This window comes from Phyllostomus hastatus, unplaced genomic scaffold (assembly GCF_019186645.2).
Source record: "Phyllostomus hastatus isolate PE091 unplaced genomic scaffold, TTU_PhHast_1.1 phas_scaffold_755, whole genome shotgun sequence".
Taxonomy (NCBI): domain Eukaryota; kingdom Metazoa; phylum Chordata; class Mammalia; order Chiroptera; family Phyllostomidae; genus Phyllostomus; species Phyllostomus hastatus.
The window spans coordinates 10,349,077-10,364,145 of NW_025334039.1; the positions used below are offsets into that span (position 1 = coordinate 10,349,077).

General features: G+C 44.4%; 1 protein-coding gene across 1 annotated transcript in view; it reads right to left on the reverse strand.

The window, feature by feature from the left end:
* CFAP54 (cilia and flagella associated protein 54) overlaps window positions 1–15,069 on the reverse strand; it is a 250,390-nt gene that overhangs the window by 9,371 nt on the left and 225,950 nt on the right. The window contains exon 67 of the mRNA XM_045826558.1: window positions 14,034–14,108. Within this exon, the coding sequence (XP_045682514.1) occupies window positions 14,034–14,108 (75 nt within the window). The remainder of the gene's footprint in view (window positions 1–14,033; window positions 14,109–15,069) is intronic.

Consider the following 15,069-nt stretch of genomic DNA (forward strand, 5'->3'; position numbering starts at 1 on the left):
AAGGTGTCCTGAGTGCCACTGCGCCCATGGAAAGAGCAAGAGACTGAAGTCAAGAGGGAGTGGGAGGAGGGGCTTGAGCAGGGCCTTTCATGACTGACAGGTGGGGTGGGAGGGAATTGGGAGGACCGCAGGCGGCCGGGGAGGCGGCCGGGGAGGCGGCCGGGGAGGCGGCCGGGGAGGCGGCCGGGGAGGCGGCCGGGGAGGCGGCCGGGGAGGCGGCCGGGGAGGCGGCCGGGGAGGCGGCCGGGGAGGCGGCCGGGGAGGCGGCCGGGGAGGCGGCCGGGGAGGCGGCCGGGGAGGCGGCCGGGGAGGCGGCCGGGGAGGCGGCCGGGGAGGCGGCCGGGGAGGAGGCGGCCGGGGAGGGACGCAGTAGAGCGGAGTACTTAGGAACAGGTTCTGAGGAGCCCGTCTGCCTAGGTGTGAGTCCTGGCTCTGACCCGAGCTCCAGGGACTTGGGCAAGTCACTTAAACTCTCCGGGCCTCAATTTCTCCTATGTAAAACAAGGATGATAAGCGTATCTACCATAACTCTTAACAGAAATCCAAAGTCACCGGCTGAACTTCAGAATGTATGTGTGTATCACTTTCTACTACTGCTATGACAAATTCACAAGAAACCTAGTGGCTCACAATATAACTTTCTTCTCCTACAGTCTTGGAAATAAGAAACCTGACATCAGTTTCACTGCACCAAAGTCTGTGCCTTTCAGAGGCTTCCAGAGCCACCTGTTTTCCTTGACCTGTAGCCCTTTTTCCATCTTCAACACGCATCACCCCAGTCTCCACTCGCATCATCACATTGCCTCCCCTTCCATCGTTAGATCTCCTTCGGCCTCCCTTTTGTAAGGAAGCTCTGACCATATTGGGGACGACCTGGATAATCCAGGATAATCTCCCCACCTCAGTTCACTCATACCTGCAAAGTCCCTTTTGTCCCGTGAGGTGACAGGTTCTGGGCATTAGGATGTGGACTTCTGAGGAGGGGAGGGGAGGGGACACGATTTACCCCACCACCGCCACCATGTGGGATTAAATGAGATGGATTAGGTCTCAAGAACATCATATTTATATATCATATCTGCTCAACACAATTTTGGTAATAAGAATTATGGAATTAATTCTGTTTAAAAATGTGTGGCATTCCTGAAAATGTCTATTGTGCCACAAGTTTTTAGCGTTCACTAAAATGGGTCCTTGCTCCTGTACGATTCTCCACATCCTTGCTTGTTCGGTGGAGGCTGACAGGATGTGGGCAGGTATCACGACAGTTGGCTCCCAGACAGGGTCACCCTAGTTCATTGTCTAAACTGGGACACCTTTGAGAATAAAATAAAAGGAGAAATATTAACCATTCCTCCAAATCCACAGGTATATGTTGCAACTGTCACAGGCAAACAGGGGTGTATGGCCACCTTACTTAAAAGCATCCTGTGAATTCCCCAGCCCTCTTCTCCCACAATGTTGACCTTGGGAGCCACAAAGTCCAGAGAGCGCAGTCACAGGGTGAAGGAGAGCTGCCCACCCTTCACTGGACTTTGCATGAGAAAGAAATAAACCCTTATTACCACAGAGATTTGGGGTTGTTTGTCAGCACGGTACAGGCTACCCTATCTTGACTCAAGCAGGAACTGACGCAGCAAGCTTGCCCCACCTGTACCCTGTTTCTGAATCAGAGGAAGGATCTGACTCCACTTAAAGGACAGGCTTTGAATCTCAGCAGCAAAGTTATAAGAAGAAATGCTGTAACCGAATACAATGGAGCTGGGTTCCCTCCTGAACGGTTGGTTTGGGTCTGCCTGTGGGCTTCTGGCCTGAGACAGAAATGAAAACTCTAGAGTTCGAATGATACTTGGCATTTCTTGATGATTTTATGAAGGAGCTCACTGGGTTTGATGTCTGACAACTAGAAAGAGGAAGCTCTATTTTCAGAGCAAAGGATTTGTAAAGAACGTGAACTGACATTTGTGTTTTGTTCATGGGACCCTGTTGCTTAGAATCAAAGCGTGCCGGGCTTGGTAGGTTATCAGCTCCCACCTCAGGTGCAGTGTGGTGGGCAGGCCTCCTGTGCACAGTGTGGGGAAGACCCCACTCACACTGACTCCTTTTTCATGTCAGATACAATGTGGCCAACACTGACTAGAAATCTCCAAAGAACTTTCACATAAATTATTTCATTTAACTCTTTATAGAACTTTTTAACTTGAGCAATCAGCTTTTGTCAATGTTAATAAAAGGAAAGGGGGCCAGGAGAGAGGAGGAGGACAGACAGGAGGAGAAGGAAGGGTGGAGGCAGGTGGAATGTGAACCCCCCACTGAACCTCCCTGAACACTTACTACACGCTCTCAGCTGGGTACCACACTATGCACTTTTGGCTAACGATAATTGTTGCCAAAATAAAATGCGTCGATACTCATAAGGATTTGGGGGTTCATCAAAAACACAGTTTAATGACTCTCTGGGGAATTATTCTGAGTGAAAAAATGCCAGCCAGCCCCCAAAAGTTATATACTATATGGTTCCTTTAATATAACATTCTTGAAATGAAAAAAAAATAATAGAAATGGAGAATAGATTAGTAATTGTCAAGGGGCAAGGGCAAGGGCAGGGGTGGGGTGGAAAGCCAGAGTGGCCATAAGAGGACCTGTGATGATGACATTGTCCTGGATCCTGACTTTGTTACCATCAGAAGCCTGGTTGTGATGTTGTAACTATAGTTTTGCAAGATGTTCCCACTGGGGAAAACTGGGTAGAGGGCACACAGGATCTTGCTATATTATTGGTATTTCATATAATTGCATATGAATCTGCAATTATCTCAAAACAAAAAAAAATTAGTTAAACAAGACTGGCTGAAAAATAACACTAAGAATGCATGTATTAAATGTCCTTTTATTCTTCTGAAAATTAGCAAACATTTACAGCAGCCAAAGGCCACTAATGAAAGGAGTTGCTAATGGTCAAAGGAACAAATGATGCATCTCACATCATTTTACGGCTGGGAAAACTGCAGATGACTGCAACGCACTGAATGCTTACCACTGGCATGTACTGGCGCCGTACTGTGTTGGGAACCGCCCTGACTGGTATCAGAAACTGAGACCCCCGCCTAGGCTAAGGCTAAGGGAACGCCCTTGGAACCGTGAGCCGGCAAGGAGACAAAAGCTTATCTTCCTGGCAGGAATGCTGCTTCTGCTGCTTTGTTCATAACTGAACCCCCCAAAAGCTTGGTCGGTTAGCCAAAGACGGGTAAGATTCCCCACGGGGGAACAACCCAAGCCAGGCACGATCACTTTTGGGAGGCCCCCCCAAAAGAAGGACTTGGGGGGGGCTGCAGCAAAAAGGGGGTGATGGACCCTCACTCCTCGGCTTTGACAAAGTCTGAGTTCTCAGCGTCCGGAAGAAAATCTCCTTATCTCTCGGTGGCCTTAGTTCCCGCGCTCCACCTAAGCCTGAAACAATGACGGGGAAGTACAGCTCGGTACTGGGAAGTGCGGATTTCCCGGGGTGATCAGGCCTAAGAAAGAACATGTAAATTACTGTGAAACCTTCTTTGTTCAAGAATGCTCTCAGTTGAATGAGGAGGGTCTTAGGAGGAAGCTAGTTTGTTCCTCAGCCTTACAGCTCTTTGACCCCCAACTCAATAGACCGGCAGAGTTCTTTGTTTTATATATTCCTTACTTCCCCTAATGAGTATTGTACATTACCTGAGTTATTATGCAAAATGAGCCTAATAAAAGCAGGTATGGACGGTGGATCAGGGCGCTCCCCACTAGGGGGGGTGGCCATTCTGTCCCTACTTCCCCCACAGAAACTAGTCTGTCTCTGTGCATGTGTTGTTTTTTCTCGCGTGTTTATTGTCGAGCCATCCACAGCGTTCCGTGGTCACTGCTAGCCGGTGACCCACGCGCAACAGTACTGAAGGGGTTGCACACTATTTCCAATGGGACCCTACCAGAGGAGCAGCCATGGTAAGTGAAGTAACTTGCTCACAGCCCCACATCAGTGGATAGTAGAAACAAGAATCGAATCCTGTTTTTAATCCAGTAAGATGCATGGCTTTCGGGACCTTCAACAAAATCTGATTGACGTAAGGTGTTGAAGGGTTAATGACTTGCCCACAAGGGCAAAGCTGGGGCCAGACCACCCTCAGCTCTCTTCCTGCCATACTCTTCCCGCACAGGTGGTTGAGAAACAAGAACAAAAATCTCAAACAGCTAGTGTCACTAGTGTTAAGAAGAAAAATGGGTAAATTTATACCTGCTGCTTCTTTGTGAATTTATTTAATCATAAGGAAAATTTGTCCAGAGAATTTCCCAAAGTGTGCCAAATGACTCAACTCTACAAGGCAAAAACCAATGTCCTCCTAAATGAAAATCTATTCCCACTGTGAAAGGTCCAGTTTTTTAATCAAGACAAAGCCATTTAGCGAAATGAATGAAGTAAATGAAAGTAAACATTTAACTCCATTTTCAGCAAAACAGAAAGAAAGCAATGAGCAGGTTTGTTAATGATACCCCTGCCTCTCACCTCCTTGGAAATTATACAAGCGACTAAAATTTGGGAAATTTCCCTTTGATTCTGACATACGATTATATCCTGAGCAAAGCCAGGCTTGCTTTACCAAACAGCGAATACATCCCTCTCTGCTTCTACAGTAAATATACAATACCAGGTTCGCGATTATATTTTAGTTTAAATTATATCCAGGTACCACTGTACCCCCTAAATTGCACGTCTAACAAAAGTGGGACCGATCCTTTGAGCACAGGTAACACAAAGGCCCTCCGTTCCTTGATGAATGAAAGCACATTTCACCTTCACACTGTTGCTGGCAAATCTCCAAGAGATGAGCATTTTGAAAACGCCACAAACAGCTTAGCCTTTTCTTAGCATTTTGAAGAGCACATTAATAGCCTGGCCTTTTCTTAAGGGCTTTCTTTTCCCCTCAGCCAAATGTGACAGTTAGAACTGAACGGGGAGAGGATGGAATCAAAGTTGGCGCTGTGTTTTAAAAGCAGTGCGGAGCTGATGTCATCTGGCATTGTCTTCAACAGAATGTAAGAATATTAAGTGGATGTCTCATGAACTTACATACAAAGGATATTCTTCACTTGAGGACAGAATGATAATGTCTCACAGAAGAAAGATGTAATTCTAGATGCCCATAAAATCCATTCAGACAGCTCTTGCCTGGTACAAAAATAAAGAAGAAAAAAGACTCTTGGCTGATGATGGGGGGAAAAAAAAACCCAAACCCTGCAACTCTCAACTTAGTGAAAAAAATTAGTTATATTAGTAGATTTAAATTTTTAAGACTTAATAAACACCTGCTGTGGAATAAGTGCAACCTTGTGCCCAATGATGGGAATGACAGTTTAAACAGAATGTTGCCATTGACACCATTAGGGTACTTGGTTAAAAGGAAACCAAGGGGCATGAAGTAATGTAATAAAATCAGCCAAAGGAAGTTGAACAGCCTAGCACTACTTTTCAGGATTTAAGAGCCTAAAAAAGGTGAAATGGAAGCTGCCCACATAAGTAGGCATACATGCAACCCAACCCAACCCCCAGAAAAATGGCATAGGTTATTTCAAAGGGTACGGTGAGAGTCCACCAAGTTTATCCTCTCCTGTGTGGGTTTAAACACACTCAGCGACTCCATGACGGTTCCCTGCACATTTAGAGAGAGTGCTGACTAATTTTAATGGTTGCCTAAGCAGGTAGCCAGGAAGAGCCTTCTCTGATGCCTCTGCTCGGAAGACGAAGAGGCCTAGAACTTGGGGGTGTTTTATTGGACCTTGTGGCAGATCACATTTTCCCAAAGTGGCTGTAACAGTCCTCTCGTTGACAGGTGGGGTCTATGTCCCACCTGGCATCTGGATGGGTGTGGGCCTGGCGGGGAACAGTCCTTATGTAACTTTCAAAGTTAGGGCATAAACAGTGGTAGAGCTTCTGCCTGGTTCTCTGGGGAGTGGGGGGCTCACTCCTGAAACCCGGACGCCACACTGTGCAGAGGCCCAACAAGCCACAAATAGGTCCCATGTGGCATGCCGGCCAGCAGCCCGACCTGTATTCCCAGCCTCAGCCCCGAGCCAACGGCCAGCATGGAGCACCAAACCCAGAGAGCCTTTGCACTTTCAGGGATTCCAGCCCCAGCAGCTGCATCATCGCCTGCCTTCAAGTCTTCCCAGCCGATTCCCCAGAGACTATGGAACAAAGATGAGTTGCCCCACTGTGCCCTTTCCAAATATGTGACCCACGAAATCCTTAAGCCTAATGAAAGGTTATTTTGTGCCATTAAGTTTGGGGCACTTTGTCATATAACAACAGTAACTAGAACAGATGAGGATGGGAATGCACGTGGTTAGAAGGGGTGCATGCCGCCACTCCTAGCGCTTGCATTACCCTGGCCTCTGTCTCGGGAACATACGCAGAGGCTTTATCCTAGGCAAGCTGTTGTTGCTCCTCGCTACAGCCACTCACAGGGAAATGAACCCATTTACAGTGGTCTAATTCCAAGTGAACTAGATGATGATAACAGTAACTGTTTTGCTTAGTATGTGTCAGGCACTGTTCTAAGGATTTTACATGGATTAATTGAATCCTCACAACAACCCTATGAGGTGAGTACTATTTTTATTTCCATTTTACAAACAGGGAAAGTGAAGTATTGAGATTAATCGACCCACCAGAGGTTACAGGTCTAGCAAATAGTAGAGCTGGGCTGGGATTTGGGGCCAGGCAATCTGGCTCTCAAGTCTACCCAGTAGCCACTGCACGTACACTTCTCAAACCCCGACTGTGACTCTCCCTCGGCTACATACTCTCCATGCAGCCCCTTGACCTAAATGGCCAAGAGTCAACAGTGAACAGCATTGGCTCTGGAGTGTGACACTCTTGGCTGTGACAGTTACCAGCTGTGTGACCTTGAGTAGGTCTTTTAACCTCCATCAATCTTGTTCTCCCCATCTTCCTTCCAAACAATCGTCTGCTTTAAAACCACACTCACCAAGCACCAGTCTCATCTCTCCTTCCCAGACTGTCAGCCTCCTCCAGACGAGAACTCTGTCTTTCTCTCCGTCCCTCCAGGGGGCCCAGTGCACGCCTGGCACTCCCCTGCAGCTCTTTGACTACACAGACTTTTAAAAAAACGTTTCTATTTATTTTTCTATCCAGGGATTTGGAGATTTGTCCCATTCTCTTCATCCCCATAAACAAAACTATGAAGCAGGCCCCCCGCCCCACTGAGCCCTCTGCAAAAGCCAGGACTTCTATTTTCCACCTGGTCTTCCAAAGGTCTTCCGAACAGAGAAAAATGCTTCCAAATGTGCCCTTGGTCAGGGTTAGGTCTTCCTAAGGATTCTCTACTGCCTCCCAATCACTTTCCAAAGTAATTAAAACTTTTAACCATAGGCTGAAGTTACACTAATTTTATCTCTTGTAGAGAACTAGTGAACCCTTCTTAAAAGATACCACAGGAAATTTTCTCGCCTTCAGAATTATGTGAAGATAGCATCAGAATATTGACTAATGTTATTACTGGTCCCAGGCCTCTCCTACACACACACTGTAATTGCTTCTGTATTTGTCCATCTCCCCACTGAACTGCAGGCCCCCTGGAAGGCATGGACTCTGGCTTTTACTTCTGTGTCCCAATGCCTAGTCCTTGGCTGGCGCAGAGGAGGCTCTTGTCAAAGGTTTATGACATGGATGCATGACACTGGTGAGTCTAGGGTCCCTGTTAAGGCCTAGACTAGAACTGCAAACCAGCAGGACCTCTGGAAGGCGAATCACGAACGTTCATTCTTTTAACAAGCATTAATCCCTGGAAGGGGGGGTGGCCATCACGGGGCAAGTCACTGAGAATAAAAATAGAGTAAGATCCACTCCTTTTATGCGAGATCCTATCTGCCCTAACAATGGAGACAATTGTGGAAGCACATTGTTATAACACATTTTGATAAAAACTGTTAAATACAGAGATGCAAAGCATGGGCTTGAGAGCAACTGATGAAAGAAGGACTCTGAGACAGAGTAACACAGGTTTGATGTGTTATTACCTGTTTTGACATAATCTAGCAAAAGATAAGATACTAGCATTGCGGGGCTGATCATAAGGGGTCATAAGGTCATAAAAGGCCATAGAGCACATGTAGTCATATGACAGAATGAATACATCAGACAAAAATGGCTAAACAAACTAAGCCGTGTTAACATTATCTGTGACTCTGCGTTTCCCTCTGGCTGTTCTTTTACCCTTTCCGCACTTCTTACCAAAGTCATCTTAAAGAAAATGATTATTTTGGTGACCAGCACATGGTTGGTGTCAACATCTGATCATAAACACATAAAAAATGATAATTTTACCTGGCTGGCGTAGCTCAGTGGATTGAGTGCGGGCTGCGAACCAAAGTGTCGCAGATTCAATTCCCAGTCAGGGCACATGCCTGGGTTGCAGGCCACGACCCCCAGCAACCGCACATTGATGTTTCTCTCTCTCTCTTTCTCCCTCCCTTCCCTCTCTAAATAAATAAATAAAAATAAAATCTTTTAAAAAATAAAATAAAGTGGGTTAGTTTTCTTTAAAAAAAGATCATTTTAAGAATCAAAAGTAAGAGAACCCAGGTACACTATTAGCCATGTGAAAAGAAATGTGCATTAATAACATACATAATAATGCAGTGTCAGTCATTAGAACGTAACTGCCATGGAGTTTTTCTCAGATTAAGTTAAAAATATTTGTAAGAAAACATAGTGCTTAAACTCTTTAGTGTTTAACTAGAGTTTACTAAAGTGGCAGACATCAGGCTGTCCTGGGGCTTTCTCAGAGTAAGCAGGAGGAGCACGTGAAGGGGCCGAGAGACATACGCATGGCCGCTGGAATCCACCTGGGCCTCCTGCACGCTGCCAGCAGCCTCGCCCGCCACGTGTTCTCCTCCCGCGTCTGCCTCCATCGGCATTTCCCACTCCCGTGTGCAGGAAGCCAAGTGCTGCTGGAGAAAAATCACAAGCCAAGTAGCCTAGTGTTCCATCAAATTAAAGACTTTCAATCTCCATGCGGCCCTGAATCCTTTTATTTGTCCCCGGTCAGCTTTCTTGCCCATCACACTGAATGACTGTGAATACTTGAGATCTTCATCTCTCCAGCTCTCTTAGAAGACCACTGCCCCACTACAGACCTCAGCCCTCTGCTCCACTACAGTGGTACATAAGCTTGCCTCCACTTCACTGAGAAACGACCACCACTGGGTGTGACCTGCCCCAGCTTTTCCCACCCTTTCCTTACGAACTTGCATCCCTCCCCCTTCAATCTGCTACCTCAAGACTGGAGGAAAGAGGTATCTTTCCGCTCCATCCAGGCAACCCCCTCACTTGTGTTGTCACTGTCTTTCTGTTCCCTCCCCACTCCCTTAGGGCTGGTTCCATCATTTGTCCTTGTCTCTTGTAGACAGGCAGCGCCCCCTACACTAGCTCCTTTCCCTCACCTGACACCCTCCCTCACCTCCGTGCCTCTCTCCAGGTGTCTTACCCAGACAGACCTCAAAAGTGCATCTACACTTGCGACTTTCACTTTCCCATTCTCACCTTCTCACCTTCTCACCTCTCACTCCTCAACACCCTGTAGCACCGCTCCCACTATTCCAATAAAACATGCCTTGGGTGTAATTTAGTTACAGATGCAGAGCCTGGACTTTTAAGCAGAACTGTATTTGACTCCTGCCTCCTCCATGAATAAGCCGGAAGACCGTAAGCATGCTGCCTAGTTTCCTTGTCCATCAGTTTCGTCTCTGAGATGAGGATAATAGTAGTAACCAGCTTTATTGGATTCTTGTAATATTGAATGAGATCGTCAAACACTGAACAGTGTCTGCACATGCCAGGTGCCCAGCAAATATTAACCATGGATACTATTACTACTACCACTATTAGTAATCATTTGAAAGATGATTATCATTATTATCAGACACTATGCTAAATCTAGCTAAAAATCCTGAACTAAAAAAAAAAAAATGTATCCTACTGAACTCACACAGCCAAGAAAACCTTACTTTGCCACCTCCTTATACGTGTCTTATCACTTGACCTAGATTAACCTTCCGTACTTAAACCAGGATCTGCTCCTAGGAATCCTCTCCATACTGATTCCAGGTGACTTCAGTCAGTTCAGCATACACATGCAAGCCTGGGTGCATACACAGGTTGGGTAAATTTATTGGTATCACGTGAACCAATATGAAAATATAAAATTAGCCAAATATGGGAACCTTAACCTATACTGCCTTTGAAGCAACAAATGTATCTACACCAATGTTCTTCACGCAGCTGGAGTCAATAATTACCAACAGACAGTGTGCCCTTCCCGTGATCAGTCACAGCAAGAACAGAGAGAATATTTTTAGCATCCTGTTTGAATGCTACCTGACAACTTGGAAACTGCAGTAATTTGAACCAATGCAGGCAATGAAAGGGAAGCTTTATTACTGGTTCGCCTGAAATTATACCTAACAGTCATACACAGAAGGTTAGCATGGAGTGCTCACCACCCCCTTCCTTCACCTCCTTGCTATCCTCAGTTTCTTTTCATCCCAAGCTGGGTGTGCAGTAGCTATGCTAATTAGGGAGAGGCAATAACAGGCAAAGGCGACTGCAGTAGGTATGTTCAATATGGAGTCAAACTGCACAGCAAGATCTCATCCCGGTGATAAAAACAGCTACACTGAAGCATGTGGTTTTGTCTAATAATTTATTTCTTGGAACAAGCTCCTGATGCCCATGCCCCCTCCAGCACTACTAAGTGGGAGCATTAGCATGGGGTTCCACTGGGAAGCACCTTCCCTTGGACTGGGGACTCGCCACCTCTGCATCTCGTGTTGGGGTCCTGCACACCGACCCAATTCCTCTAGGACTCAACACTGATTCACTTTACAGGAAAGAAAACGAGTCCTAACTCTCTCTCTACCTTAAACACTTTTCCTCTCTTTGTCTATCAATATTTCAAAAAACACTTGGATCCTAAACGTCTGTTTAAAATTAATTAACTAGGGGATGAAGAATTCACACATGGATGCAGGACCTTGGTAGGGATGATAGTGAAGGAGATAATATTTACTAGACATTTGCTCGTACTAGGCCCTGTGCCAAGTACTCAACATACACTCTTCGCTTTAGCACTCACAGCTGCGAGGAGTTGACATCATTACCCTATTTTCCATTTGAGAAAACTTGCCTAAGGTCACACAACTAACAAGATTCAAGGATGGCATTTCAAGCCTGGTCTCTCAAAAGCCAAATCTCATTCATACTAAAAATCATGAGACCTTTTACTGTGACCTGTTATTCATTACAGTTTGTACAAAATTAGGTTTAAGTTTGATTTTACTATTGATGGCCTGCCACCATAAATCTGTCTATGTATTTCCATACTAAAAACTTAAGGTCCTCATTTAAAAAATGTGAAAGAAAGTGAATGACCAAATAATTGTTTTTTAAAAAGTAAATATTAAATGTCAGGTGTTTAAAACTAAAGGGAATTCAATTCAGTTCAAGAAGCAGTGACTACTTAATATAATGTAGAGGTCACTGTAAGAATCCAAAGACTAAGACAGCATTGCCCCTGCCCCCCAGAAACTAATAATATAATGGGAGGGACACTGTGTAACATGTCAGGTCTCCCTTCAAACATCATCTCCTAAGAGGGTCCCTTATGACCCTATCGAATTTGTCACTCTGATTCTGGTTACTTTCCATCACAGAGGTCAGCAAACTTCTTTTGTAAAGGGCCTGACAGGAAATAATATAGGCTTTCTGAGCATACGGTCTCTGTGAAAACTACCCAACTCTGCTCTGGTAGCTCAAAGCAACTAGAGACTACAAGTAAATGAACGAGCATGGATGTGTTCCAATAAAACTTTATTTACAAAATAGACAGCGGACCAGATGTGGTTCATAGGCTTCAGTCTGCCAATCGGTACTCTAACACATCACCCTCTTTTTCCTCCGCAGCACTTAATAAAACCTTAAATTATCTAGCTTACTGATGTGTTTACTGTTTTCTTCACAAATGTGTGATAGCTCCAAGACAGTGGAGTCCTCGTTGCTTGTTCAGAGCGTACTGTCCAAGGCCTCCAGAGAAGCTCCTGATGCACAGACAGTTCACTCTAAGTGTTTGTTGGTTGACTAAATGAATGAACACCATTTCACAAAAGGAGAAGCACAGATTGCTACTCAAACACCTGAACTCCATTTGGCCTTATTTACAGTAAAACACCTGAACTCTATTTGGCCTTACGTACAGTAAAAATTTAAAAAGTGAAAATGTTGTTTTTCATTTGTTAGACCTACAATGGTTAGGAGAAGAGGAGGAGGCAGTGGAGGAGGAGCGGGAGAAGAAGGGGAAGGGAGAGAGGGAGGGGAGCCAGGGGAAGAACAACATGGCTGGATGAGCTTGTGAGTAAAATGGCCCTCGCATCTACCACTGATGGGCAAGGAAATTGGTGCAACATTTCTGGAGAACCATTTGCGATTATACACCACAACGTATATGCCAACTCAGAAATAGAGGATTGAGCAGACATTTCTCCAAAGATATATGAATGGCAAATAATGTTCATTATTTAGATGCTCAACTAAACTAGTCATTAGGAAAATGCAAATCAAAATCACAATGAGATACCACTTTATGCTCATTACAATGGCAATCATTACCTACTCCAATCCCCCACTGAAAAAGAAAAATATCAAATGTTGGTGAGGATGTGGAGAAACTAGAACACTTGTGCATTAATGGTGGGAAAGTAAAATCGTTCAGCTTCTGAAGAAAACAGTTTGGGGGGGTCTGCAAAGAGTGAAAAATAGAATTACCGTACAATCCACCGATTTCACGTATGTATATACCTGAGAGAACTGAAAGAGGAGACTCAAACAGTTCCTTGTACCCCATGTTTACAGAAGTATTATTTATAATAGCCAGAAAGAGGAAACAATTTCAATATCTAGCCGCAGAGGAACGAATAAACAAATGCAATATATTCATACAGCAAAGTGTTATTCAGCTCCAGAAAGGAACAAAGGACTGATGGATGCTACAACATGGGTGGACTCTGAGAACACTGCGCTAAACGAAATAAGGCAGCCACAGAAAGGCCAATATTGCATGATTCCACTTACACGGGGTTTGAAGAATAGGTGCAGAGTAGAATAAAGGTACAGAGTAGAGGTTACCAAAAGTTGCAGGAGGTGAGAACAGAGATTTCTTATTTAATGGGTACAAAGTACCTACTAGGGATGATGAGAAGGTTCTGGAGATGGACAGTGTGGACAGGTGCACGACACTGTGGATGGCTTCACACCATCGAGGTGTACTCCTTACAGGTGGTTAAAATTGTAAACTTTACATTATATATATTTTATCACAACGTCACTTTATATTATGTATATTTTATCGCTTTTCACTCCAAAATCTTATTCCTAAGAATTAACTCTAAGAAGATAATGCAGAAGGGTGAAATATGTATGCTATATACTAGAATCTATCACCCTCAAGATCCATGAATAAAATCTGGTTATATAAATAAAGCCTGACACAACAAATACAAGAGACTATGATGCAGGCATTAAATACAAGGTAAGCTTTCACAAAAAACCCCAATAATGTCCATAACATTATTATTGAATTAGAAAAGGCAAGACATAGGATGCATATACAGTATGATCCCATTGACATAAAAATTCTAAAGTTTATATGTACATGGAAAACATTTGAGATATTCTCCAAAATGTTAATAGTGGCTATTCTCTGAGATAAATTTGAAATGACTTTAACATTATTCTCTTCATAATTTTCTGTACTAGTTGATTTTTAAACAAAGAATAGTTTTAAACAAAATAACATGCTCTTACAAATTCATGTTTATCACTCTTTCACATTAATTAAGAAGGGTTAGGCCCTTGATACTTTCATAAGAGATGTTTCCATTTCCATAGCAACAACACCTGTGAGTGCATCGAACACAGTTTTAAAAGAAATACATACCTCAGATAGTGATGGTGTCTCTCCCTCAGTCAAAAACAGACTTATTATTTCCGAGCAACATTCAATAATCATGTCCTAGAAATGAGAAAACAATGTAGTAAGGTTGATCTTACTGGTAAAATAAGAGATACTTTAATTAGAACTGATTTATTTCATTTGTGTTTTCTTGCGCCATCACCTAACTCCAATGCTCAGGATGGGACTTGGAGAGACTCAGAGGTCACAATCCCTTCAGTAATTACGGTAATTTGAAAAGCACAGGATGGCCACAAAATATAAGATTTAATTTAAAAGAATATATTTTTAGGATTCTTTCCCTGCATTGTCATTGTTGAAAGTCATGTTTCAGAAGAATAACAAATAAAGTAATTCACACTAAAAATAAGATTTTGAAAAGTCACTTTTCTTCCTAGAGGAGAGGCGTGGAAGAGAGTCCAGAAATGGGTTTAAGCAGAGAAGAATGTTTGGGATTGGGAAGGAAATGCAAAGAGGAAATGACCAGGAAGCGGGAGTCAGTATCACCTGCCGTCTACTGTTGACGACCCTGCCCCAGCCCTACCCTACGGACAGAGCTCCGTTCGTGTGTACACCTCTGACCCTGAGGGATCCGCCCCTCGGCAGGGCTGAATCAGTCAGGTTCTCCACCACCGTAATTTCTCATAAGGAAGGACAACAAAGGACAGCTGTAGTTAGTACTGGCCGTGTAGGCTGAGAGGCCCTGATACGGAGCTGGAGAAGGCAGCCACTGGACCAGACGCGAGATGAGTCAGAGGAAGAAACAGAAGAGGCGCACTTGTGCCCCCTGTGGAACTGAGCACACTCGTGGCTGCTCACTCTCCAGGCCACTCCCTGTGAGGCCCGGTGGGTACTGTTTCCAGTCCATGGCTATGTACGAGCTTAGTTTCTGGACCCTGCAAAACACTGCCTTCTCACCTCACCTCCTTTTTCACTTGAGCTAGTGTAAGCAGGTTTTCTTCACTTACACTACAATTAATTAGAAGAGTCATAACTCTAACACTGTCATTGCCAGTATCCA